The 27,893-nt window shown below is 38.6% G+C and overlaps 1 protein-coding gene across 3 annotated transcripts; it reads left to right on the top strand.

Annotated features, from left to right (window-relative positions):
- The first annotated feature begins 1,821 nt into the window (after positions 1 to 1,821).
- On the top strand, positions 1,822 to 27,701 carry nt5c3a (5'-nucleotidase, cytosolic IIIA). 3 transcript variants are annotated; one of them, XM_040030608.1, is made up of 9 exons: positions 1,822 to 1,866; positions 2,017 to 2,261; positions 23,566 to 23,664; positions 24,138 to 24,207; positions 24,326 to 24,458; positions 24,579 to 24,668; positions 24,766 to 24,928; positions 25,224 to 25,424; positions 25,959 to 27,701. In XM_040030608.1, exons 2-9 carry the CDS (start codon positions 2,124 to 2,126, stop codon positions 26,058 to 26,060), a joined length of 996 nt encoding a protein of 331 aa, XP_039886542.1. In that variant the 5' UTR covers positions 1,822 to 1,866; positions 2,017 to 2,123; the 3' UTR covers positions 26,061 to 27,701. The 3 variants fall into 3 exon arrangements, with proteins under 3 accessions (XP_039886542.1, XP_039886543.1, XP_039886544.1); XM_040030609.1 differs by lacking the exons at positions 1,822 to 1,866; positions 2,017 to 2,261 and adding an exon at positions 18,576 to 20,646; XM_040030610.1 differs by lacking the exons at positions 1,822 to 1,866; positions 2,017 to 2,261 and adding an exon at positions 20,819 to 21,187.
- The last annotated feature ends 192 nt before the right edge of the window (positions 27,702 to 27,893 follow it).

Below are 27,893 nucleotides of genomic sequence, written 5' to 3'. Positions count from 1 at the left end.
TGTAATGATAACAGTAGTAATATACCTGCACTTTTTTTGCTCCTTGTTTCTTTAATGCAACTAGCCCTATAATTATCTACTAGTCACAAACACACTGCAACAGTAAGACTCAATGATGATTACACATAGATGATTTAACTGCTTTAGGGGCATTTCATTATTCTTTTGCGCTCTGAAAGAGACAGAGACTACTAGTTTTTAAATAGAGCACCACAAACAACATGTATTCCTTTAGAAATAAACTTTTCTTGTGATACTTCTAAAACCACATATTCACACCTAGCCACACTAGCACTGTATCAACCCCCTGTAATTATCTAGTAGCCACATTCTGTAACAGTAAGACTCGTTACAGCAAAACAAGTTATAAAACAAAAAAAGAGGCTTCCTTATCAAGAGCATCCCAGCACACACATCCCAAATGTACCTCCATAGTTTCCACTTTTTTAGAGCATCCGAGGACACACATTTATCCCTTTAGAAATAAACTTTTCTTGTGATACTTCTAAAAAAGACACATATTCACACCTAGTCACTAGTCAATGTTCCTTTAATGGAACTACCCCTATAACTATCTACTAGTCACACAAACATACTGCAACAGTAAGACTCAGTGAACAACAACAACAATGAAATGCTCCTAAACTAGTTAAATTAAATCACCTATGTCTAAATAACAGAGCCCTGTGACCTATACAATCCTTAAAAACAGTTTAATTAAAACACTAAAGGGTTTCATTAAATAAAACGCAAATTAAACACTTATGAACTCGCATGCACGAGCAAAGCCAGTACACGCGTACATGCACTCACATGGACGCGCAGGGTGGTGGGGAAGGGGTGAGGGGTGTGGAGGGTGTGGTGGGTGTGTGAGGTGAGGTGAAGGGAGGGGGGGAGGGGCAAAAAAATTGCAGGTATATTACTACTGATAACTTATGCTATCATCACAATAATTACCATAAGCATAAGCTAATATAAGGATAGCTTATATAACTCCAAGTTTGATTTTCAAGATAAGCAACCAGGTAATGACATTTTTAGCAAACTATGAAATATTAGGATTAGTGCACAGAGTGTATGTACATCTGTCATCTCATTACTAATGTGTGTCTTATATTAAAAGTCAGCCCATTTAACTTGATGGTTGTAAACAGATACTGGTGCAGATTTTCACAGGGATTTGTGGTAATTATGGTGTAATTTTAATGCAGAAGTGTAAATCCAACTTTTGCTTGTAACATCTGGTTTAAAAACCTCAAGCCAAAAAGCTTAGACTGAGGAATCCTGAATGAGACTTGGTAAACCAAAAAGGGACATCTTTTATAGAAAATAGATGGTTGTAAACTGACACATTTTTCACCTCCATTATAGCAAGAACAGTGATGTTGGAGGCGATCAACCAGCTGTGATTAAGTCAAACGTCATCACTTAAGTAGTCAGTATATTGTCAGCAAATTGTCAGACAAATACGTAGAAAATTCAAAAACCTTTGTAGACTAATAATATTCTACATATCATGTATATATGCTTTAAATACTAAACCAGGTAAAATCAGTCAGACTTGCTGAAGTGAAATAATAATAATATTATTTTTATGATTGAAGGCCATAAGTACACACTATGATGCAAATGTAGACAAAGTACTCCACTTCTTATTGGATTTTTAGAGTACATGTGGTATGAAAACTTTGATTTTAGCTTACATTTTGGTGATTAATTTTTAATTTTATTTTGGTACTTCCTGTTCGAACGGAAGCGTTTTCTTTTGAAAACTAGGAAAGCTCGATAAAAGCAGAGATAAAGAGCTCATAATTTTTTAGCGGAGTTTAAGTTTTAGGAAAGTACTTCTACAGCAGAAGCCAAAAGGTGAGTTTATTTTGAATTTAAGTTTAGAAAGAGTTCGATGTAGCGAGTTTGCTAGCTTATCTGCTGCCACTTAGCAACGCTCTTGTAGCAACCGGCAAATTAAGGTCACACACATTTTGCCCCCATAGTGACTGGTCACAATCTGTATAGACGATCTTTGATTGCGTGGTTGCGTCAGAAGGCAGGCGTCTGTTGACAGGAGGAAGGACGGGACTGATCGGTCGGCGGGCAGGTCGGTGAGAAAGCGGCGGACCGTCATGGACAGGACGGCCGTGGTGAAGGTCGGAGCCGCGGCTAGCGCCAGTGTGTGTGTTTTGTTCGGCGGCGTGGTTCTTGCCCAGTACATCGTCGCCAAAAAGAAGCGAGCTGGAAAGAAAACCAGGATCATAGAAATGGTGAGTAAAAGTAGACAATTTAATTTTTATCAAGATCGGTAAGGAACAGGAAGGGAAGGAGCAAGGGCTTCAAATTAAAGGCGCACTTTTTCCGTCTTTATCTAAAGCGAGAATAGCTTTATTATTTTGTATTTTTGCTAAAGCATTTTTATGTGAACTGTTTAAGATTTAACAGTTGCTTAAAATTACGGGTGGGTCGGACGAGCGAGTTATTTAATGTGTTTATGTTGTAAAAAACTTGGTATGACATTGTATTTTGGCCACTGAAACACTCACAGGAGGTTTGACCATGCGTTCAGAAAATTTTCGACCGGAAATGGGAAGCTCTGCTTTCGTTATCTTGACATTAATGGGCCTACACGATGCTCTACGCGTGCGCGAGTTCCTTGAAACAGCAGCTGTTTAGAGGTCACCGGGCAGCTTTTCTCCCACAGAAAGAGCAGGAGCCACTTTTACGCAGTGACAGCTGACCCTCTGTGTCAGTGATGCTCTGCAGCTCTTTCAACATTAGAAAAACGCTGAGTGCTACTGTCTACTGCAGGTTATGCAATCATCAGGAGCGCAGGTAGGACTCTGGGTCCAGCTCTCTAAGCATTCTAGCAGGAATCAGAATGGTCTGGTAAAACAAGAACAGTTGACACAAACATGAAGGAAAGAAATGTGCGGGGAAAAGTCACATGACTGTGTTGTTAAAAAGGTGGGAAAACGGCAGCACATAACTTTGTTGTTGTGTATGAACATGGCCAGTATATAAAATAAACACAGACTCAAAGACACAAAGACTTCCTAAAAGATCATATATTCAGGCAGTAAAAACTCCTGGGTATGCTGTCCAGCATTAGGAAAACCTTTACCACACACAACATATTTCTCTTTCATTTTTTTAAAAGAAATCCTGAAGTACTGTAATATATACGAAACACCAACTGAGCCATTTTTTGTGTTAGTCAAAGCTGTTTGTATACAGTTTCTATACGAAACTTTCACACACTTATAACCTAATTTACTAGAAAGAATCCCCTCGATTTCAGTTGGAGCATTCACATTCTGAAGTGGCTGCAGCAGCAGTCAAATGCTTTGGAACCAGATAAAGGCTTACACTTTTGCTGATAGTAATTTCCATAGCAGGTATCCTCCATTTGTTTTGCAACAATGGCCTGTCTGCTTTGTATAAAACTGATAGGTTACTGAAGAAGGACGTGTCAGTGGACAGTTTAATGACCATTAATATGTAATTTGTCATGACCGTTAGGGCTGCCACAAGCGATTATTTTGATAGTCGACTAGTCACCGATTAATTTTGAGATTAGTCGACTAATCAGATCATCATCCATTGGATGTAAAACGTACAGCTTATTGCACCAGCAGCATCTGCTCTTATATAACTATCATTAGCGTACAACTTTAAGTGTTTCAGGTATGTGCTAACTAAAAATAAAGACAAGATGATAGTTTATTAAATTTTAATGAAATTTGCAGATTGTTTCGGTGAAGTTTAATAAACTCCTTGCTATCTAAAACATAACAGGACACACTTCTGATAATCAGCTGTCTGCTTGACATTTATTCAGCTGTGTAAAAACTATAACTTTAATCTCAGCCAAACCGATTTACTCAGGAACAAATAAAATACTAAAAAAGGCAAACAATAACATCTCTCACCTTCTCAACAAAATCCAAAGTGTTCTGGATGTGGTGTTTAGAGCTGCCTACCAAAGAATTAAGGAATATAGTATTATACTTATACAGACAATTGGTCTTAAAGGTAAACATTGTTTATGTATCTTTGGTAAACCATACAGACTTGGTCCCCTGGGTATAGCCCGTGGTATGAGGTCCAGGCTATTCTTCTACCTGTGTTTCATCTCATGGGTTCATCAAGTATTTTTGTCACTAAGCTGTGACAAAAATTTTTCTTATGATAGTCTTTCTGGTTTAGGAAAACTGTGCACCTACCCTTGTCTGATGGAAGAATGATAATGCTGTTGCCATTACTAAGTGATGCGAGTGCCTTTCTCTCCTTCATACTGATGTTGGACGCTGGGGGCTTTCCATTGCTGAGACAGACCAAAACTTGTCTCTCTGGTTTGTTTAAAATTCTGATAGTGATAGGAAGGTCTTTGTAGCCAAATGCAAATATATAATTGTCCAACATTAAGAAAACATTTGGCACACACAGCAGATATGTCAGAGTTTTTCTCAAGAAATCTTTAATCATAACTGCAAAGGTCAGATTTGGAAGGCAGTGCAGCAAAGAATATGAGATTAAATGTATATATTTTGTTGTATTTGCTGTGCTAGTCAAAGCTGTTTGTGTGCGGTTTCTAGCTAAACATATATGCACAGCCAGTTTACTGGGGGAAAAAATAATTGAATTCGGCAGGAACATCTCCCATGTTATTCGTTTGTGGAAACCTGAGAAGTGACCGTTGCAGCAGTCAAATGCTGTGGCTTCAGATAAAGATTTGTAGTTTTGCCAGTTGTAATTTTCATAGCAAATATCATCATGTCATAATTACTCTTTTATTTGCTTTGTCTAATGGTCTGATAGTGTACTGCTTTGTCTTGCGACAACGGACTGTCTAATTTGTTTAAAACTCTGATAGTGTACTGAAGAAAAAACGTTTCCAATTGAGAGATGGTGTCCAAAAACTTTAGTCACCTTTTGCTGATATGCTCCTCAGTTCACAAGTTAGAAGTTTATTCTTTTCGTTGTTCCAGTTCGATCCTTGACTGCTGTACGCCTGTGTGGAAATGTCAATTTGTGAAATGAAAGTTAGTAAATGCATTATAGTAATCTGATGTGATGGAATGACCACAAATGAGAGATATTAGTGTTCATCCCTGACAGGATTGTACTAGATGAGACATGAAACTGAGTGGTTGTTAATGCATCTGGGAGTTAATTAATGGCCTCATTGCTAACAAGTGAGAGGTTCCTAAAATCTATTAACTGACTTCTTTATATTTACAAAAGCATACAAGGGTGAAACTTAAAGAGAGCTCGTCCAAAGAGAGCAACAGTTAGAAGAAATAAAAGGTAAAAAAAATATCATAAAACACCCAAGAGAGTTATAATAACATCAGGTAGATGTTATTTTATATATTATGCTTTATATGTTCAGTATATTTCTATGCAAAACAAGAGGAATTTCAATACACAGCAGTACATTCACAGTTGAAACCAGATATTTACATACATTTTATTTTTTTTACTGTTACTGTTAAACATGAATTTAGAGTAACATTGTTTTGTTTTAGATAAAAAAAATATTGAAAGATCTTTTGAATTAGTTAAATGTCAGAATAAAGACAGAGAGCTGTCTGTTTTTTATCACTTTCATCAAATTTAGGAGTACATATACACTAAGTTTATTGTTAATTAATAAGAAAACTCCAGATGATTCCATTCTGAGCTGAAGAAGCTTCTGATAGGTTAGTAGAGTCCATGTGAGTAAATTGGTGGCACACCTGTGGACTCATATAAGGCACCCACAAAACACAGCCTGTTTCTTTGACATGGGAAAATCAAGAGATGTCAACCAAAACACCAGGAAAAGAACTGTGGAGCTCCATAAGTGTGGCTCAATTTTGAATAAAATTCGATGCCATTTTTAATTAAGAAATACATACAATTTCTCTCTGTACTCTTAAATTTAACAAATATGTTTTTTATATTTATCAATCTAAAAAAATAATCATTTAGGCTGATTTGATGTTACAATTAAAAAAGTGTTTGTGTTTTTATCTGAAGAGTATGTAAATATCTGGTTTCTAGGGGTGCAACGATACTGGTATCGATATTGAACCGTTCGATACAGTGCTTTCGGTTCGGTACGCATATGTATCGAACAATACAACATTTTTTATTTATTTTATCAACTTTTCTTCTGACGATGCTGTCTGTGTTGAGCGCTCAGTGGATCTGCGTTCGACTACTCCGCCTAGGCTGCACTGTCGAGTGCAGATCCACTGAGCACAGCGCAAGCTAGCAAGACAGAAGCTAAGCTCGTTGCAACATGGCAACTACCTCAATGCTACCCGAAATTGAACCTCCCCCACCCTCATTCAGATCTGGCGTTTGGAACTATCTTGGTTTTCATGTGAAGCATGACCCTGATGGTAAGCGCGTCATGGACAAAAGTAAAACAGCATGTCCGATGTGCCACGCAATGCTCAATTACATGGGTGGGAACTAGTGCGTTAGCGCAGTTAGGTTGTTAAGGTGTTGACGCCGTGCAGCCCCAAGCACGGGGGCTCGTTAATGGAGATTTGCCGCGTTATGGTGTTAATGTCATTTTAACGAGATTAACGCTGACAGCACTAGTGGGAACACAACGAATATGACTGCACATTTACGCCGACAGCATCCTAGTGCAAAGACAAGTGGAAGCAGACAAAAACAACAAGCATGCATGCTACAAACTTTACCCGAGTCATTTAGACAGCCGTCAGCACATGATTCTCCTTATGGGGACCTGATATGTTTAATATGCTGCTGAGAATATAGCCCAGAAGAAGCGTATAGTATAGCTTTTATTTTGGAAAGAGCCATTTCTCTGTAATAAACTCTCTTTTCCAAAGATGAGTGATTTTTCGATCAGATAGATTTTTTTTTTTTTTTTGTTTCAGCAACATTAAATTTAAAAACTGTACTTTTGAGTTAAAATATAAATTTATAATTTTAATAAATGATAAATTAAAAAGGCATGAAAATTCTTTTTGTATCGAAAAAATATCAAACCGTGTCACCAAAGTATCAAACTGAACTGAACCGTGAATTTTGTGTATCGTTGCACCCCTACTGGTTTCCACTGTATATTTGATGGTGTTGGTGTTTCGCTTGATTGTCAGCACAAAGAGGGAGAGAGAGAGGAGAATGAGGACAGAACAGAGATGGAACAAGAACCAGGTGAGACACATATGTTAGTCAAATGGTTGTTTGCCAAAACTCACCAGAACATGTATCTAGTACCTAGTGTATCTTTTTAGATACCATTTGTTATTTTTTATTCTATATTTATTAAGTTATGCAGGCTTGTTTGCACAACAAGGCTAAATAATTATATAAACTTTTAAGAATCTAAATAGTGGACTTTGGTAGAATTAAAAAAATAAGTGTAGTGCAGGTCTATGATGATTTTTAGTGCTACTATCATCTAGTTTTGATTCTGGTTCTGTCTTGGTTAAGTCCTAACTAGTCCTGATTTTGAACTGTTGTAGTCCTGTTTTAATTCCAGATCAGTTCTGGGTCTGGTTGAATTGGGGTTTAGTCCTCATGTTTTGATACAACCCCGACTTTGTTCTGCCTTGCTGCTTAATTAAAAAACTAGTTTAAGGTGTCCTGCATATGTGATATATTTTTTTTTTCCTATATGAAGTCATTCTTTTTTTTTTTTTTTTGAACAAAACTCAAAACAGAGCCTATTAATCTTTCAGTCATTTCTACCCTCTCTTAATTTCTTTTCGCTGCTCAGCTCTCACACCGTGGCTCAGCTATGCTCCAATCCCTCCATATTGTGGCCAATCACATGCGAGGATATGGGATAATATCATCATGTGAAAAACAGAGAGGGTGATGGACGCGACAGTCAAGTGGAGCGTGCGTCTGTCCTCTCAGTGAGTGAGACAGTAGACAGCGGTGAGGAGGGCTGTGCGAAAACAAAAACACATAAATATGTAGAGCAGGGCGATATGGCCAAAAATATTTATCACGATATATATTTGAAAATTTGCGATAACGATATAACTGACGATATAATTGATGCGAGACAAAATACAACTCCACAACATTACTAGCGCAAAAAGACAACCTTCCATTTATTTTCACTTAAACAAGAAGCTGGTTTTTATGTACATTAAAGCTTTATAAAAATGTAACCGTGCAAATGCAAATTCCTTGTTGAAAGTTTAACCAAAAGGCATTTCCAGTAGAAATGGGCTGACATATCCTGAGCATAACCATGTATAATATCCACTGAAGTTAAAAAGAGGTGCTTTGCAACATTAAACTGCAGTGTGCAGTACGTATTTTTCGGACCATAAGGTGCACTGGATTATAAGGCACATTAAGCAAAACAAAGCAGTCAGATAAATCAAACTTTATTAAACTCATTCTTCTTGCTTCCTCCATTTCTGTAACATTGATTCATTAATGTTGAATTCTCTGGCAGCTGCTCTATTCCCATGTTGTTGCAGTATATTAATGACTAACCTTGTATTGTGGATGGATTATCTCAGTTGTTCTCCTGACTGAAGTTTGGTCCGTTTACAGCATCCTGCCATGCGATTGCATTTGTCTCTAACTATCAGGAACCTTAACGTTAACTTTTATAAGTGGAAAAGTGTTAGTGTTCGTCCTCCAGCTTCACTGTTTATGTTATGCTAACATAGCTGTGTCGCTAGCGATCAGGTAGCACATCATTATATACCAGCTAGCCCAACTTCAGTAACCCTACAAACGTCACTGCTGTTTAGTTTCCTGTCTTCATTTATGTTGGACGTGATAGCAGAGCTGTACGTTTGAATTTTTTCAGAAATCTCTCAGTCAGAACATGCAATATCATGCTTAGGTAACTAGCGAAACTAGCGAGCTAACTTCCGCTAGCTTCCTGCTAACTTCTAACTCCGTTAAATGTAATAAATATTGTTTTCATGGATGCCTGGAAGTTAAACTTCATAGTTACACCTGGTAAAGCAGCAATGCTGATCGTTTTATTAAAGATGAAAGAATTGAGACAGTTTTTAACTCTCAGTGATGCTGCAGTGTTCGTTTGACTTGAAAGATACGGAGTTTAGGACCCAGATTACTCCCAGATTTAAGAGCATCTTAGTCCGACAAATACGACAATAACGACGGCCGCTTGCATGTTCTGCGAAAAAATGTGCTTTGTCGTGTATCTGACGGACAAACACCAAACCAGTTCCACATCACTGAAGTTGCACCATTTTTACAAACCAATTCTGGTTCATCTGTTTCACTCAACAATCGGCCATGTGCGTATGAAAACAAAGGCACTGCGCATGCGCGTTTTGCTCATATTCTATCGCGATATTTCATTTTCCTATCGTTGCCTAACATTATACCGGTATTACCGTGAACGGTATAATATGGCCCAGCCCTATAAATATGCCTGACACCTGTAAATGAAGCAGCATCTGGCTGCTTTTTTTTTTGCAAAGACTTTTTTTGTCTCGGTCTTGGTCTTGGTCTCGATACCCTCTGGATTTGGTCTTGTTTTGGTCTCGGTTTAGGCGGTCTTGACTACAAGTCTACCTATATGATATATTTAAATGAAATTGCTAATCCAAACAACCAATGATTTATGAAAGAAAATCATGAAAATTATCAGGGGTGCCCAAACTTTTGCATACCACTGTCTGTCTGTCTGTCTGTCTTAGTGCTGTCAATAGATTAAAAAAAATTAACGAAATAATCGCACAATTTTCTATAATTAATTGCAATTACTTTATCATTAGCCTGGTTGCAATTAAATTTTTTTCAGCTTTGAATTTAAGCTTGTTACTGACATTTATGCAATATAATGAAGTAAGTGCAGAATAAAAACAAAGAATGTATGCTTAAATTGTCATGTTTCGGCTGTGTGCAGGCAGGGATTGGACCCAAACGCAAACTCACACAAACGGAAATTAAACTCAAAAGGACAGTATCATTGCTGGGAAATAGGCGATACAACAATATGAAACTAAACTGGGAAAACAAATTATAATATGCAAAAGGAGACACAGGGAGAATCGCACACAGCTATGAGGGACGACACGACATGGAACAGAGGGAGACTCTGACATAAATACACAGAAGGTAATGAGGGAAGTGAAGCACACAGGGAACACAGCTGAGGACAATTACACTGAACAGGACGGGGAGGACACGAAACTGGAAACGCTGACACCAAGATGTGGACCTTAAACGTAATACAGGAAGTACACAGAGACAGCCTGGAGAGAGAGAGGGAGAGAACATGAAGAAATACATGAAGGGAAGAGGAAAACACGGAACACAAGGAGTGGGAGCGAAGCACAATAACTCACATCACTATATAGACCGTCACAGAGAGGGAGACACCGAAGGCAACAACACAGGGGGAACATACAGGCAGAGAAGACTAAACACAGAACAGAGGGCACAGAGAAACAAGAGGGGCAGGGGATCGAAACCTAGGAACCATAGAATAAATCACAAATTAACTTGACATAAATTCAAAGATCACAAAGAACTGAAAACACTGGGTCAGGAGACCCAGGACCCTGACATAAATTCAAAGAAAATTTAGTTTTCTTCAATCTTTTAACAAAGTATCTCTCCTGTGAAATACAACTTTTTAATAAACCTATATACTAATAGGTAAGTATACACTAATATATAATATATATATTAGTGCTGTCAAACAATTAAATGTTTAATCTGATTCATCACAGAATTACTGTGGATTAATTTTGATTAATCACGATTAAATATCATTCATTTTTATTCTATATTAATCGCATTTCATTTTCCATGGGCAAACAGACTCAAAGAGAAAAAAGGGAATATATACGCATTTAACATTTTTATTGAACATCTTGGACATTCATGTTAACAAAAACTCTGTAAACATTTATCCACTCTCTCTCTGTCGCTCTCAAAGAGGCACTTCAAGTCTTTGAAACGAGGAACCAAAGCTATGTAAAGCGGGTGTTCTCATCGATATTAATAGGTCTGCAGTTTGTTGCAATCCACTTGGCAATTGTGTCAATCAGTATTTCCGAGGTAGACTTACTGACTCCCCAATGCTCCGTGAGTGGTTTGTTGCAAGCTGGGTGACGTGTTAGCCAAAGTGCTAGCAGCATCTCCGACTGACATATTCTTCGCGTCAATGTGGTGTTTTAAGCTGGAAAAGAAAATTCCTTCTTGCACAATGTGCATAATACTTTATGTTGGTCGACTGTTCAGTCTTGTTATTTTTTTTAATACTCATATTTCCCAATGAGAGGGCCAATGTGCGTTTATCATGTTCCATATTGAGTTGATTGGTTCAGCTGCCCGTCACTACCAGATCAACTGCCCATTTGCGCATGTGCGAAGGTATCTCTACCTGGACAAACTGCCCGAAATGCGTTGAGAGAAACATTTCAGGAATTTAGAGTCATTCTGCACTCCAGATTCGTTAATTGCGTTAAAAATGTTAATTGCGCTGACCGTGATGGACGATTAATTTTCATTCACACGTTAATTTTGACAGGACTAATAGTTAGCGTTCATCCTCCAGCTTCACTGTGTTTATGTTATGCTAACATAGTTGTGTCAATAGCGATCACGTAGCACATCATTATATACCAGTTAGTCCAATTTCAGTGACCCTACAAACATCAGTGCTGTTTAGTTTTCTGTCTTCATTAATGTTGGAAGTGATAGCAGAGCTGTACGTTTTGATTTTTTTCAGAAATTTCTCAGTCAGAACTAGATATGGCACATTTTTATGTCTGATACCGATATCATTAATTTGGATATCTGCCTATACCAATATAAATCCGATATAGTGTATTTTATATTCAATAAAACTGTTCTTTTTAAACATCTTGCTGCATTTTAAGTTAATACTCAAGTTTTCAAAAACAAAACACTGAAGGAATTCTGTTATACCTTTTATGCAAAAAAATACACTGCACCCAAAATATTTTATAGCTTAGCAATACTGATCAATCTTATAAACTTAAACCTACACCATCCTCCCTATTCTGGTATTTTAAAGAGTACTTAGCGGAAATATTAAACAACCTAACTAATAGGGTTGCCAACTCCGAGCAAAAGAAATAGGGAACCACCCCCCACTCTCCGCCTCGTGATGCTTAATCGACGTAATCGACTTTAATTTGATGCATTTGTAAAACAAATGCACAGAAATCAATTATTTTTCTAAAACAATTAAATAGATTCAACATCTGTCTTCAAGAACTGCAGACTATCAGTGGTACTTTCCAAAGGAAAAAGTACCATAGCTTACTAAGGTATATATTAGACTTAATAGTTACTATATACAGTAATGGACTTCTACACATTTTACATCAGATGAAAACTTTGATTGTAAGACATTTTAAATAAGAATAAGAAAAGAAAAGTATGTCTTTGTGCCCCCCTTTTCCCCCTGGCAAAACTTTGCTAGATCCGCCCCTGCACAGTTACCAGCTGTCAGCTACGTAGAAAAGGATCCTGGTGATCCTGCTGTTAGAAATTCTAACAGCAGCTTATCAAGCTTAAATGTGCTGCTGTTGTTTATCTGCTGGTTTCCTCGTTCTGGCGCAAAGTTGACCAAAAACAAACAAGACGGGAGTTGCGACAGAAAAGCCGATCAGCTGATCATTGATCAGTTTCATGATTGAAGTAGCAACAGGAGAGGGAGGGAGAGAAGTCGCTCCATATATCGGTTGTTAAGCTTAATGTGGAAATGCTTTACAAACATTCAGAGATGAACTTACACACTTGCTTTACTTCTCTGGGATAGCTTTCTCTGAGATGAAATGCCGGTTTGGTAGCGAGGCTCCAAATGCTCAAACAGACCGCCGAGAGGTCTCACACGCCACAGCTGCTCTATCACGTGACGCATACTGTAAGGTCATGAGCTGGGTTACGCCATGTTGCAAGTTTTGTGAGGTGCTTTTGTGATCCTTAATGGATCGGATTACATTTTTTTTATTTCTGTCTTTTCTTATTGCTTTTTCAAGATTGGCTCTATAAATCTCTATAGGCTTCTCTTGTTCATGTGTTTCTTTTAACTATTTATTAATTGAAATAGACTGAATGATTGTGTATGTGTCTTTGGCACGGAATGTACTTCATAATGAGGGTGGGTAGGAACCGAGAACAGGGTCCAGGGTCTGTTTGGCATAACGTGACATTGTGCATGAATGAATTGTACAGTGCTCGTTCTTTCAACAGCACAAAATGTTTCCAAGTGCTGCAGTTTGCCTGAGTTTGAGGCAAGTAGTGTTTATTCTGTTGCAATTTGCAATGTCACCACTGGATGCCACCAAAACTTACACACTGCTCTTTTAGGTGAAGGAGCTTGCTGGACTGTGTTTAACTGTTTTGACCTCTAGAGGGCAGAACAGTGTAAATTTTTCCTTCTCCGCTGTTGTAAAGAAAATATAACTCTCCAGTGACTGGCTGAATTGGGTATACTTTTAACAAGACAACCTATACAAAAAGCTGATCATGCTACAGCTGGTTGTTAGCAGAGCGTTGAAGGGTTTATAAATATATAGGGTGTTTATACAGGTGTTACTATTATGTGTTGTGATATTTGCAGACTATCTGTTGGTATTAAAGTGTGACAGTTTGGATAGCACTGCTGGATGCAAACATAGACTTAATTATTATCTTTAAAAAAAAAAAAGAGGGAGAGAGACAAGTTTGACAAGGTTGTGTAGTGACTTAAAATGAATGGTGTATAATGTGCTATGTTGAATGAATGAAAACACGTGTTACACTGTCAGTTATTAGATTTGCATAAGAAGAAATTGTTAAGACAAAGGCAGTTTTGGTTTGTCCAGTTTTAAGACTGCTCTTGGCATTCAGTCTCTAAGCAGATTGGCAAGCACTTATTCTAGTGAACAAACTTTGTTATCATTAGGAACAGATTGCCGTCATGCTGACAGCCATAGCAGCTCCTAGTGTGGGTGTGGTAATGGGAGACTAAAGGGTTTCCTTAAAGCTGGCACCATGTCACACATTAATCATACCCAGGCTGGTATTGCTATCAAAAACACGTTTCGAGTTTGTCATATAAGTAGTAAAGATTGGATTAATGTGGGATATCAGCTTGGATACATCTATTCATGTTCAAGATGATGATTGTTTGGATGCTTTTACTGTGATGGTAAAGGATTTTACAGTTAGAGTTTGAAGAAAGAAGAAGAAAGTATACTTTATTGATCCCCATGGGAAAATTCCTCTCTGCATTTAACCCATTCACTCAGTGAAGCAGTGGGGAGCCATTGGGCGCCCGGGGAGCAGTGTGTAGTAGTGATGGGATTTCCGGCTCTTTTTAGAGAACCGGCTCTTTCGGCTCGGCTCACTAAAAAGAGCCGGCTCTTTTGGCTCCCAGCCGGCTCTTCAGGTGGTTTTGTTGCTTTAATTAATTAATTAATTAATTATCAACAACAATATAAAATTATGCACAAAAGGAATTAGTAATGTAAAAAAAGTGGTTTTCTTTATGTATGTTTATATATAAATATTTATGGGGGCCCCTAGAGACGAAAAACGTACAAACTCCAAAACACATTGCTAGCGTTAACTGAACTTCCAAAACAGAACTACCTAGATCACTTATATATATTCAATTGTGTAATTTATGTGTATTGTTTTTGTATTAATACACAAACACTCGTGTGTGTGTGTGTGTGTATGTGTGTATGTATTAGGGGTGCAACGATACACAAAATTCACGGTTCGGTTCGATACTTTGGTGTCACGGTTCGATATTTTTTTGATACAAAAAAAAATGTTCATGCCTTTTTAATTTGTCATTTATTAAATTTTCACGGCACATTCTGCACCACATCTCTGTGCGTTCATCATTTGTTTGAAGCCAGCTCACCTCCTGCAACTACTTTTCCGAGAATACGTGCTTCTTTTGTGGTTCGGACTCCTTCTGACATTTCTTTGGAGGTGGAGGAACATCACAGTAATTGCTTAAAGGAGCTTCTTCGACATCTTTAAGAGTTCTAAACAAATGTCTGTCCTCCTCCTGAAAATCTTATGTACGCAAACACGCGTTGCAACTTCTTATCTTGTGCACGTTTTTTTATTTTGACAGCGAATGCGCACCTGCGGACCACTTATGTGCAGCCCTGGTTATTTAGCTCGTCATATTGCAGCCACAGAAATTCTTTTGTCCATGAAACCATAAAGCTGCACTTTCTTTTTGCCTTATAGTCTGATTTGTCATAACTTTTCCGTTTTGTGGTAAGCTTTTCTTTGGCTGTCACTTCTTCACCCTGACCTGTCTTATTTGGCTCAGCAGAACCAAAATATAAATCCTGCTGCTTTTACACACACACACACATAACGCTCAGCGATTCTCTGCGCGATCAACCTCTCACATGTTTAAGCTGCGGGAGATTTCACTTGTCATGTTTGCATAGTAAGCTAACGATTGATAAGACGATGTCAGAGGAATTGGTGCGCAAATTATCATCACTCACCAATCAGTGCTGTTGCTCTCTATACACAGTTCGCGTGATTGCAAAGTGAAAGCAAAAAACAAGCGCAAATTCAAACGCGATTTCAATATGTCACATATTGACAGTGGCTCACCGATGCCAATGACATAATTACCCAGCTACATTTCCGAAAGAATGCAAAACCATTGACATATATTTTTCCTTCCTACGATAGCCCAACGGGCAGGGCAGAGATAGATTTTGGTAGCCCGACTGGAAAAATCGCTAGCCCCGGGATGTCGGGCTAGCGATTTTGCGAGCCCTGTATCTGATTGAGGAATCACTCATCTTTGGAAAAGAGAGTTTATCACAGAGAAATGTCTCTTTCCAAAATAAAAGCTATACTATACGCTTCTTCTGGGCTATATTCTCAGCAGCATATTAAACATATCAGGTCCCCATAAGGAGAATCATGTGCTAACGGCTGTCTAAATGACTCGGGTAAAGTTTGTAGCATGCATGCTTGTTGTTTTTGTCTGCTTCCACTTGTCTTTGCACTAGGATGATGTCGGCGTAAATGTGCAGTCATATTCGTTGTGTTCCCACTAGTGCTGTCAGCGTTAATCTCCACAACACGGCAAATCTCCGTTAACGAGCTACCGCGGATCGCCCCGTGCATGGGGCTGGACGGCCAACACGTTAACGAGCTAACTGCGCTAACACACTAGCTCCCACCCATGTAATTGAGCATTGCGTGGCACATCCGACATACTGTTTTACGAGCTTACCTTCAGGGTCATGCTTCACATGAAAACCAAAATAGTTCCAAACGCCAGATCTGAATGAGGGTGGGGGAGGTTCAATTTGCCATGTTGCAAGGAGAGCTTAACCTCTGTCTCGTTAGCTTGCCCTGCGCTCAGTGAATCTGCGTTCGACTACTCCGCCTAGGCTGCACTGTCGAGCGCAGATCCACTGAGCGCTCAACACAGACAGCATCGTCAGAGGGAAAGTTGATAAAATAAATTAAAAATTTTGTATTGTTCGATACATATGCGTACCGAACCGAAAGCACTGTATCGAACAGTTCAATATCGATACGAGTATCGTTGCACCCCATGTGTGTGTGTGTGTGTGTGTGTGTGTGTGTGTGTGTGTGTGTGTGTGTATGTATGTATGTATGTATGTATGTGTATGTGTATGTGTGTGTGTGTGTGTGTGTGTATGTATCGCACATATACACGTGTGTGTGTGTGTGTATGTTTGCGCTTAGAAAAGGGAGATAAATGCATTTGAGCACATTGTTTACAACAAGAAGACAATGAAACTGAAGATAAAATAAAACACAATAGGGTCATGACATGAAAAATCAATCACATCATCAATCAGGATCAGCTCATTTTTCTTCACAGAGTTATTATATTTAATGAAGACATGCAAAATTTGAGCTTCATACCATGGAAATGGTAAGAAAGAAATAAGAAAATTAAGAAATTTTCTTATTTCTAGTTAGAGATCACTCAATTTTTAGGTTGCGTTCACAGGTGATGAAATCATAGTGCATGAACATTAGTAACCTAAGTTCAGACTCAACATGTGGGATTTCAGTCGACTCCTAACAGGGGACTGAAAGTCTGTGGTTTTTTTAAAAGCGAGGTGCTCATCCATCATTTGCCTATTTGAGAAGTCAAGATTTAAATTGAAAGATCAGATGTTTTTGTTAGCCTGATCATTACCGTGAAGTTGACTGCTTTTTGGTGTGCTCTGTTGATACAATACAATAACATACATTATTTTTTTTATGTATTTATTAGGGGTGCAACGATATTCGTATCGATATTGAACCGTTCGATACAGTACTTTCGGTTCGGTACGCATATGTATCGAACAATACAACATTTGTAATTTATTTTATCAATTTTCCTTCTGACGATGCTGTCTGTGTTGAGCGCTCAGTGAATCTGTGTTCGACTACTCCGCCTAGGCTGCACTGTCGAGCGCAGATCCACTGAGCGCTCAACACAGACAGCATAGTCAGAAGGAAGAGCGCAGGGCAAGCTAGCGAGACAGAAGTTAAGCTCTACTTGCAACATTCAGATCTGGCGTTTGGAATTATTTTGGTTTTCATGTGACGTATGACCCTGAAGGTAAGCGAGTCATGGACTAAAGTAAAACAGTATGTTGGATGTGCCATGCAATGCTCAATTACATTGGTGTGAACTAGTGTGTTAGCGCAGTTAGCTCGTTAACGTGTTTGCCGTCTAGCCCGACGTCCCGGGGCTAGCGATTTTTTTTCAGTCGGGCTACCAAAATCTATCGCTGCCCTGCCCGTAGGAAGGAAAAATATATGTCAATGCTTTTGCATTCTTTCAGAAATGTAGCTGGGTAATTATGTCATTGGCATCGGTGAGCCACTGTCAATATGTGACATATTGCAATCGCGTTTGAATTTGCGCTTGTTTTTTTGCTTTCACTTTGCAATCGAGCGAACTGTGTATAGAGAGCGACAGCACTGATCTGTGAGTGATGATAATTTGTGCACCAATTCCTCTGACATCGTCTTATTAATCGTTAGCTTACTATGCAAACATGACAAGTGAAATCTCCCGCAGCAAGCTTAAACACGTGAGAGGTTGATCGCGCAGAGAATCGCTGAGCATATGTGAGTGAGCGTGTAAAAGCATTTCAGTTCTGCTGAGCCAAATAAGACAGGTCAGGGTGAAGAAGTGACAGCCAAAGAAAAGCTTACCACAAAACGGAGAAGTTATGACAAATCAGACTATAAGGCAAAAAGAAAGTGCAGCTTTATGGTTTCATGGACAAAAGAATTTCTGTGGCTGCAATATGATGAGCTAAATAACCAGGGCTGCACATAAGTGGTCCGCAGGTGCGCATTCGCTGTCAAAATAAAAAACACGCACAAGGGTTAGGGTTAAATTTAAAAACTGTACTTTTGAGTTAAAATATATATTTATAATTTTAATAAATGACAAATTAAAAATGCATGAACATTTTTTTTGTATCGAAAAAATATCGAAACCGTGACACCAAAGTATCGAACCGAACCGTGAATTTTGTGTATCGTTGCACCCCTAGTATTTATTTATTTCATGCAGCATCTTGGGTGGGTGTGTTAATTTTGATATTAAAAATGCTTCTGGGTCTGTATGGCCACATGCAAATATGCAATATTTTCTAAACAAACACAGATTAAATCAGTGAAATTAAACAAACCTGAAACTGAAGTACTGAAACCTTTGTGCAGTGCATGGCTCAGGATAGCATTCTAATATCATGTGATCTGTATGGATAAGACAATAATCCCAGTGTATGCCTAAAAATATCAGAGCCTGCCATTGTTTATCCCCTGGAGCTGTGAATCTGATTAGAAGGGGCTTGATGGTGCAAGGATGGATGTTAGTTGAAGGTTTGGAAATTTTTGGAAAGTGTGAAATTGCACATTTCCACTGGCTTTTTGTCACTTGGTTTGTGCAACCAAAATACGCAAAGGCAGAGTTAAATCAAAGTGTGTTAGAACAGAAACAGTATTATCCTGCCACACAACTACACCAACACCAACTACACAGTCACTGGGCCTTTTCTAATAAAGCCGTGAGGCAGCTGTTAGTGCTGTGTCTCTGTGAGGCTCATGCTTGTGCTGCAGGGACCTGTTATAGGGGTGAGATGTAACCGGAGATAGTTGACCTAATTTTTGGGTGTTGTGGTATGCGAGGGAGTCGAGGTGATCAGAAAAGAAGACGAGGTCATTTCACGATCCAGTCTCTGCCATCTTATAGCAACAACACCAGCAGCACAGACAGCAGGGAACCAAGCCTTGTTCAGCGAAAATCAAGCCTGTGGCATCGTGTCAGTGTCGCACAAAGGTCCAAATGTTGTTATGCAACATTCCCTTTTATGTTCTCTGAAATGCTGATAACAGAGTTCTTAGAGGCTGCACCCACTTCATGAGAGCTGTAAACAGACTTAAGGTCCCTCCAGATTATGAGCTTCAAGGAAACTTAGATATGTCATTGAGTTTCATGTATGCAGACTATATGGTGATAATACCTTCACCAATCCAATGCTGTTTTTTCCCATGCTTTGTGATCCTTGGTGCACGCAAGATGTGATAACTGGCAGAAAATTAAATTAAATTTTTCTTTTTGATATAGCGCCAGTTCAGAATAACAGTTGCCCTTAAACAATTAAAATGACACTGCCTTTAAAGCTCAATTCTAAACGCTCAACTCTTAACTTTCATTTGTAATTTTATATTGTCATCGAATCACTTAGCATTAGTTTCTTTGCTTCTTAGCTTCTTAACTTGGAGTTGTTGACAAAAATATGACAAACATGTGACAGCTGACCAGGTTTCTGAATGTTATCCATCACAAACTGCAGGTTTCTCAACTGAATACCAGGGCCAGTGATGGATTTTTACTGATGGCTCCACTGAACAGACATTTTATTGATGAAATAAATTGCATATTAGTTGCATGATTGCAACTGATATGAGAAAAGTTATCTAGGAGTTGACTTTAATGCAAGAACTTGCTCAGCCAGAGTACCAGTTTGTGTGCATACATTTCAAAAAGAATGTTGGACGTGTTCAGATGCATCCAGAAATGTAAAGACAGTGTAGTTTGCATGTTTCTATATGTGTGTAGATCTGCATGATCTATATATATATATATATATGAGAATTTCCAGAAAGATGAGCATAAGATACGTAAAATATGTATATATGTGTTAACTTGCATTGAGTCGCGTCTATTAGTTGATCTTTCATGCGTGACTGACCACTGAATGCCCAAGCAGCTCCATGCTCACACCGAACGTTGACCCCTGTGACTTTTAATGCATCGTCAAGCATTTTGCTGCATTTGTGTTTCCACGTGGAGGGCCGTATGCTGTGTGTTTAAAAATGTGTGTGCTCAGCAGCAGTCATCAACCCATTCTCATTGATTTTAAAGGTTTCCTTTTTTTCCTCCCCCGGCTCAATTTCACAGCTGTTTATATGAGTTTTGTTTGTGTGTTTGTGTGTGTTGACAGGGACACTGTATTCTAGTGTTCGAGCCCTTCTGTATAGGGGGAGGGCCTATGTTTTCTAATCTATTTTGAGCAAAAACCCCTCCCTCCCTTGCTGTTGCTGTAGATATATAAGGCCTCTGCAGACACACAATCTTTTCTTCACTCTCGTTTTAGCTGAGACGCCAAACTGGAGGTAAGTGTGTGTGTGTGTGTGTGTGTGTGTGTGTGTGGGTGGGAGGGAGGGAGGGAGGGAGGAAGGGAGGGAGGGGTGTTTGTTTCAAATGGTTGTACTCCAGGCTGCATGCAGTTTTATTACACATTCATCGCAAAAATTCATTAAGTGCAACAAATTCTTGCTGTCAATGTTCACGAAAAAATTAAATCTAAGCATTTAGCAGTTTTGATGTTTAAAACGTTGGCTTCAATTCTGAAATTGGAACATTTCCTAAACTTGTTGATTTGTAATGTTGTAATCAGCTGTTGCTAAGAAGATCATGACCGTTAAGTAGTCTTAGACACATAACATGTAAGCTGTGAAGCAGCGTTTCATAATAAACAGGTTTAGATGTCACTGCCATCAAGGAAACATACCCATAAACTGCCATTTCATAGTTTGAGTGCTTTTTAGTAGGTCACCCCTCTGGCAGCCTATTAAATCTCTTTTAAACAAATGTAATCTTATCCTTTTAACAGTGACCCAGAATATAGTCGGCACTCAACAGATGTAAAATTAGATAAGTTGTTTCCATGCTTAGATTCCTGGATGAGGCCTTTTTTAGGGTAGTTAATCCATGAGACAAGGTCAATTTTAGCTTCTTAATGTTTTTGTGTTCATAATGTTGTGTTATAGATTCAGAGTAATTTATGAAGTGGTAACGAGTCAAATTCTACTGTAAGTGTAAATTATGTTGGGTGGGGGTGTTTGTGAAATGGTGAAACTGTTGTCTGTGTGCATTTAGTTGGTTCTTCTTCCTTCTCTGGTTGTTTGTTTGGTTGAGACCCAAACACATAACTGTGCTGCACAAGAGACATCACAAAAACACAAATGAGCAAAAACAAGAATGGATGATCACCTATTATTGGCTTAACGTAACTATTCTTTACTTGTGAAATAACGGGTGGGGTGTTATTCAAGCTGAATTGTTGCACAACAAGGTCATATAACATCTCTACACAAATACACTCATTCCCTCAAACACATGAGGTCATCTTTCCAACAACCTTTAAGACTGTCCTCCACTAGAGACTAATTGCAGGACTATGTCTGTTATTAGTTGGTCTATGAAACTAAATTATATATATTTTCAGTGAAAGCTGCATTCACAGTGGAGGCCCAGGCTGTGTTTAAACTAAGTCTCTGAAAAACCCTAAAATTATTGAAGTGATGCATCTTCCTGTTGCTTCTGTTGTTAGTGGTTGTTTTTGTTTTAAATCTCCTCCATTATTCGTTCAACCTTCCTGTCCTGTATAATTCCTTAAACCGTAAGCGTTAAAATGACTCCATGATTTGGACTGTATAAAGATACAGTTGGGTTTGGAATGTGAGGAATCAAACATTTATATGCAAATACTTATTAGTGACCATGCACTAGTAGGAACATGTTTATACTCAAGAAAAAACTGCCTCGTACCTCAACGTCTGGAGCGTGAGGAGACTTGCAATATGTCATTTATTCAGTACGTTAGATATGTTTCAACCCACTGAATATCTTAGTGCGTGCCTAAGAGCATCTTGCCACTTAGCAGCCATCTTGGTAATACCCTTGAGCAGTTAATTTGGGCTACTTGGTGACTTTTCCCCGGAATAAGGTATAAATGATAAATCAGCATGTTGATTATGCTGGTCTGACACTAGCTCCTCCCAACACAACACTTGAACTAATGCCATGCCAGTTCATGTTATGGATACAGATTACCAAGAAAAATGACAAGCATCATGACATGACCTATATTTTATCTCAACTGCACTCTAAGGTTTCATTGCTGGCTCCTGCTCAGTTGCAGTGTTACTGTGTTGACAAAGCTCCCCACAGAAATCCGGAAACAGACGTATAAACATCTGCCAGACTACTCATAACCACTTTTATGGTACTTCCTGCTACAGTAGATGTCACAGGGACCGCAAATTGACATGACCCACACACAAACTCAGACTCGCAAGGAAAAGACACCACCAGCCACACTGTTGCTAACTTGTAAAAAGTGATCAAAACATCTTTATATTTATAACTGAATGCTCAACTTCTTTGCAAAGTATTTCTTTTCCCCTTGATTCAGCCAAATTCTAAGGTTGTCTGGTATATTGTAGCTCTAATGTACACAAACTGATCTGAGCTGTCCTGCTGTGTGTGACATTTAGAAATGTCAGCAAATTAAAAGGCTGGAATTAATATTAAATTAAACCGAATAAATAATAAAAAGCTCATCATTACCAGTACTTTGGAATGAAAACTCACAAAGAAAAGTTATGAGGTGGTGAGGCGCTTTGAGGACAGTCTTGTCTGACTAGGCAGATCTCATGACGATGTGATTAAGTTACAAGAAAGGTCGAAGTTCACCCCCTCTCTGCAGAGAGTCACTGTAGCTGTTTGTGTGTCTTTGAGTTCGTTATACAACACTGACAGATTCCACACATCAGCTGTTTCATGACCCGCAAACTCTGCATGTGGATCAGGGAACACTGTGTTCAGATATGCTCGAGGTGTTGATGCATAAAAATGCCAGTGACTGTAGTTCAGTTTGAGTATCGTGTGCATGTAGGAGGTGCATTCAAGACAGCACATGTCTCCATTTCCTTTGGCACTCTCTTTGACACATATGCTTCAAATGTAATTAATTTCAGTTAAAATCAGCCCAAAGTTCTCAACACACAAACTTCTCTGCAGCGTCCTCATTCTTCTCTCTATACCCAAAAGAGGAGGCAGGTCTAACCAGATACGTTTACTCTGAGGTGCTTTTATTAGAACCAGAGCCTTTCAAAAATCTCTAAAGCTGAAGAATCTGAGAATTGAAACGGTTATGTTGGTAAATTAACATTTCCCAAATCTACACTAAAGGAATTTTTAAAAGTCAGCCCACACTAACGTGTCTCTCCTCTTCTTTGTCCCTCCAGATGCCTCAATTTGAGAAAACCACGGTCCACATGAAGGACCACGGGAAGGTGGAGGACATCATCTGCGGTCTCATCAAAGGAGGAGCTTCCAAACTGCAGGTAAAACATCAGTTTGTCATTATACTATTATACTAAACCTGTCTGTGTGTCTTTTGGTAAAACACCACCACCTGGTGGTGAAGAAGCTTGTAAGGCTGCAGCAAATGGAAAAATATTTTTCCAATTATCACCAGTTAGCTTGTGTTTTACTGGCCCAGCAGGTTTCACTGGGCTTTAGCTGTGAATAAAGGTAAAATAGTCCACGTTGAGACAAATAACAAGTAAACATAACTTTCACAGAGAACAGGAAGTCTTGACTCGGGTATCCCAGAAAAATGGCATTTGCCCAAATTGACTTTGTCACCAGTTTAGCTATTGGGTTCCCTAATTGTCTTACACCACCTAAACTAAAAAAGATTTCAGTTGGCAGTTATCACCTCCAGGGCATTCCTTTTGAGGGCCTTTGTTTCTTTTTGTGTCTGATTCGGGGTCTTTTATGGTTCTGGCAAACAAAGTGTTCTTCACCGTTTCAGATCATCACAGACTTTGACATGACGTTAAGCAAATTCTCAGTTAACGGCAAGCGTTGTCCAACGTGTCACAGTAAGTAAAACACAAAAACGACATTTCTTTTTATTATGCAGCACTTTACAGTGTAAGAAATGTAAACATAAATTGCAGTTCCCCTGTGTGAATCATACGTTCTGTTTACTCTGCACAGATATCATTGATAACTGCAAACTGGTAACAGAAGAGTGCAGGAGTAAGCTGCTAGCGCTGAAGAATAAATATTATCCCATTGAGATCGACCCTCAACTCACCATGGAGGAGAAATACCCGTTTATGGTGGAGTGGTGAGTCTTGCACACACCAGCACACTGTACAAATTCACTCGATTACTTTACTGCTGTGTGTTGCTTAAGTTGTGAGGTCTATCCTACTAAAAGTAAAAGATTGTTTTTGCATATTTACAGGTATTTCAATTCTCACCGACTGCTTGTGGAGCAGCGGTTAGAGAGGGACAAGCTGCCAGAGGTGGTCAGAGAGTCTGATGTTGCCCTCAGGTAACTGTAGAGGAAGATGTGGAGGAAACTGAATTACACGTGTGAATCCTGTTTGAGCACAGTGTAAAGGATAAACTGTGCCTGTGTTTGGTTTCAGAGACGGCTTTGAGCAGTTCTTTGACCGCCTGCATCAGCACAATGTGCCTGTGTTCATTTTCTCTGCTGGCCTAGGAGATGTCCTAGAGGAAATCATGCGCCAGGCAGGAGTGTATCACCCCAACGTCAAGGTCGTCTCCAACTTCATGGACTTTGATGAAAATGTGAGTGTTTAATGAAAGACAAAGTCTTCATTTTTGAGTCTTAATTCTGGTGTTTACAGTTAATCTGTAGAGAAATAGAAGCACATTGGCTGAACAAGCTCTGCTGGATGTTTCTTCCTGTTAAAAGGGAGTTTTTCTTTCCACTTGTCTGGGCTTGTCTGAATATTGTTTTTCTGTATTATTGTAGAGTCTTTACCTTACAATATAAAGCACTTTGAGGTGACCGTTGTTGAGATTTGGCGCTATGTAAATAAAACTGAATGGAATTTTTTTTTATTGTCTCCTTGTTTCGCAGGGCATCTTGAAGGGATTTAAAGGTGAGCTGATCCATGTGTACAACAAACACGACGGTGCCCTGCGGAACTCAGAGTACTTCAAACAAATCAAAGAGTACTCCAACATCATCTTGCTGGGCGACTCACTGGGGGACCTAAGCATGGCTGATGGTGTGACCAATGCGGAGAACATCTTAAAGATTGGCTTCCTCAATGACAAGGTACAACCATGACATGCATAGACAGATCCTTAAGCATAGTAAAAATGTCCCTGAACATTGAGTTGGCTGTGTTATCAATGTTACATCTACTTGAGGTCAGTAAGGGAATAATAGAATAGCAGTGTCTCATTGTCTGGGGTTATGGAAATGCCATGTTGAAGGCTTTCTGCCATCTAGCCCTTATACTTTGTAATATTGCACACTGTCAGCAAACATTTGTCTTTTGAATTTTATTAATTTATTTACTGAGAGATTATTACCCAGAGATTATTAGAGTGAAATTAGCCTTTATTCCTTTTCTCCTTAAAAAACCCCCTAACAATTCTAAGTCCATGCCATTTTTCAGATTTGAGGATAAATAGTGTCTTAATGCAAATCACAGAATACTTAAGAGTTGACCCCAAAAAAATTGGAAACATGGTTTTTAGACTGCTTAGTCAGGCTCACTTTCCCTGAAGGGCAGGTGCTGTGGCTGCTTGAAGATTGATTAGATGAACTGTCTCCTGACCTTTTCTCTGTGGCCTCTCTTTGCAGGTGGAAGAGCGACTTGACAAATATCTGGACTCTTATGACATAGTTCTGGTGAAGGACGAGACATTGGAAGTCCCAAATGCCATCCTCCAGAAGATTCTTTAAGTCCACCTCTGAGCTGACCGCAAACCCACACCACACCCAGTACACCTCTCTGTCCCCCCTTCAATCTGGAGCCAGTTAGGCTTGACACCCTTTTTAACCAGCTCCACTCTGTCTCAGCACATCACCCTTTGACAGGCTTTTAAAAAAGACATTTTACATCTTGTAAATGAAGTCCACTCAGCATCAACAGACTGTCTCTGGTGTGTTTTGTCTGTTGCAGTTGTTTCTTATGTTTTTTTTCTCTATATATATTTTTATGAAATAATAACATCTGAATATTTGCACAGTATTGTTATCATAGCTTTTTCTAGGAGTATTTTTTATTATGGTGATGTTTCAATACCATGTATGAGGTGCCCACAGATGGATGAAACAGTTTGGTTTTTCTTCTTTTTTTTTTTTTGGAGCTATCCCAGCATGCCTGTCACCTCAGTTACTCTACTTTTGCGACTTGGCAGTAAGATGTCATTCTAGCCAGTCTTGCAACGTAAGCTGTTGTTGTTAGACATGCCACATATCTGTACAGGTAAGGCTTAAAGGTTGGGAAAGTAATTAAGAACATTTATTAACGGACCTTTTTATCAGTAATACCATTTTTTTCAATCTCTTGCTTGGTTACAGAAGAATCAGCAGCCAGTATTGGGTTTTTGTTTTTTTGTTTTTTTGTTTTTTTTAGATAAAGAAGAGAGATTTGGGGTGTCAACATGAAACTCATGTGATGATGAGAAATGAGATGAAAAGCACTTTAAATTCTATGTATGGGGAAATCAAGTCTCCTGTTGATGTGCAGAGGTGGCACCGTTTTGATTTATGGATGTTGGAACAGGTTCTAAGGCCATGTTTACATGCATTCAATTTATATCCAAATGTGCTAATTCATACTTACTTCCACCTGTTGTAATGCTACAACTGAAACATTTATGGCAAATGCCATTTTTGATTAAGGAGTTTACACGGCTCTCTTACTCAAGTATTCTCTGTGCCAGAGATAAAGGTTACAGAAGTATTAACTAATGCTGAAGTATACCTGTAGTTGTCATTAGCGGGAATTACCGAGAACTAAAAAGTCATAATAATTCCCGAAAATCTGGCACCTTAAGCTTCTCTATTGAAATAAATATTACATTATTTATGAAGAAATATAGTTTATTTCACAGTTTCAGTAAAGAAAGAAGTCACCTGCTGTCTATGGCTCTCAAAAACCCAGCATAAGACCTGTTAAATGTAATGTGTTTTATCACCTTTACATTCTCAATGAGCACTACCTCTAAAATATTCATCTTTATGTTTTGGGAGGTTCAGAACTAAAACGTCTCAACATGTGTAAAATGTTGAATTTGTTTGTGGTTTAAATGTGCTGCTATCACCTGCATGTTGCCTTTTGTTATTGTTCAGTTTATGTTAAAGACACGGGACACTTAAAAAGATATATCAATAAAATGGAGAATACTGGCATACTGTAAATGTGGGCATTGTATCAAAATGTATATTATTTTACTGCATCTGGAGATATTTTCAGAAGTTTAGACTGGTGTGTTTTATTTTTATAAGCTGAAAGGCTTTATTTTATGGTGTGAAAAGAAAACATAATAAAGTCATTGTTGTCAGGCCGTGCGTGGACAGCAGACTGGATTAACTTGACTGAAAGCTTTGGGTTCATTGGGATTTTAATGTGGCTCATGTAATGTAGGACATTAAATATTTGCTATCCATCAGTTAGTTCAAACAGATACATTTGGATGTGGCTATTGCGTATAAATGTTGTATTCACCTGTTTGTAATCAGAGTTATCAAAAAATGGCAAATCTACTAATAAATATAATATATTAAATC

Source organism: Simochromis diagramma, unplaced genomic scaffold (assembly GCF_900408965.1).
Source record: "Simochromis diagramma unplaced genomic scaffold, fSimDia1.1 OVJJ01000361.1, whole genome shotgun sequence".
In the NCBI taxonomy this organism is placed as follows: Eukaryota; Metazoa; Chordata; class Actinopteri; order Cichliformes; family Cichlidae; genus Simochromis; species Simochromis diagramma.
The sequence above is the reverse complement of the archived record's forward strand: the minus strand, read 5'-3'. Positions and strand labels throughout refer to the sequence as shown.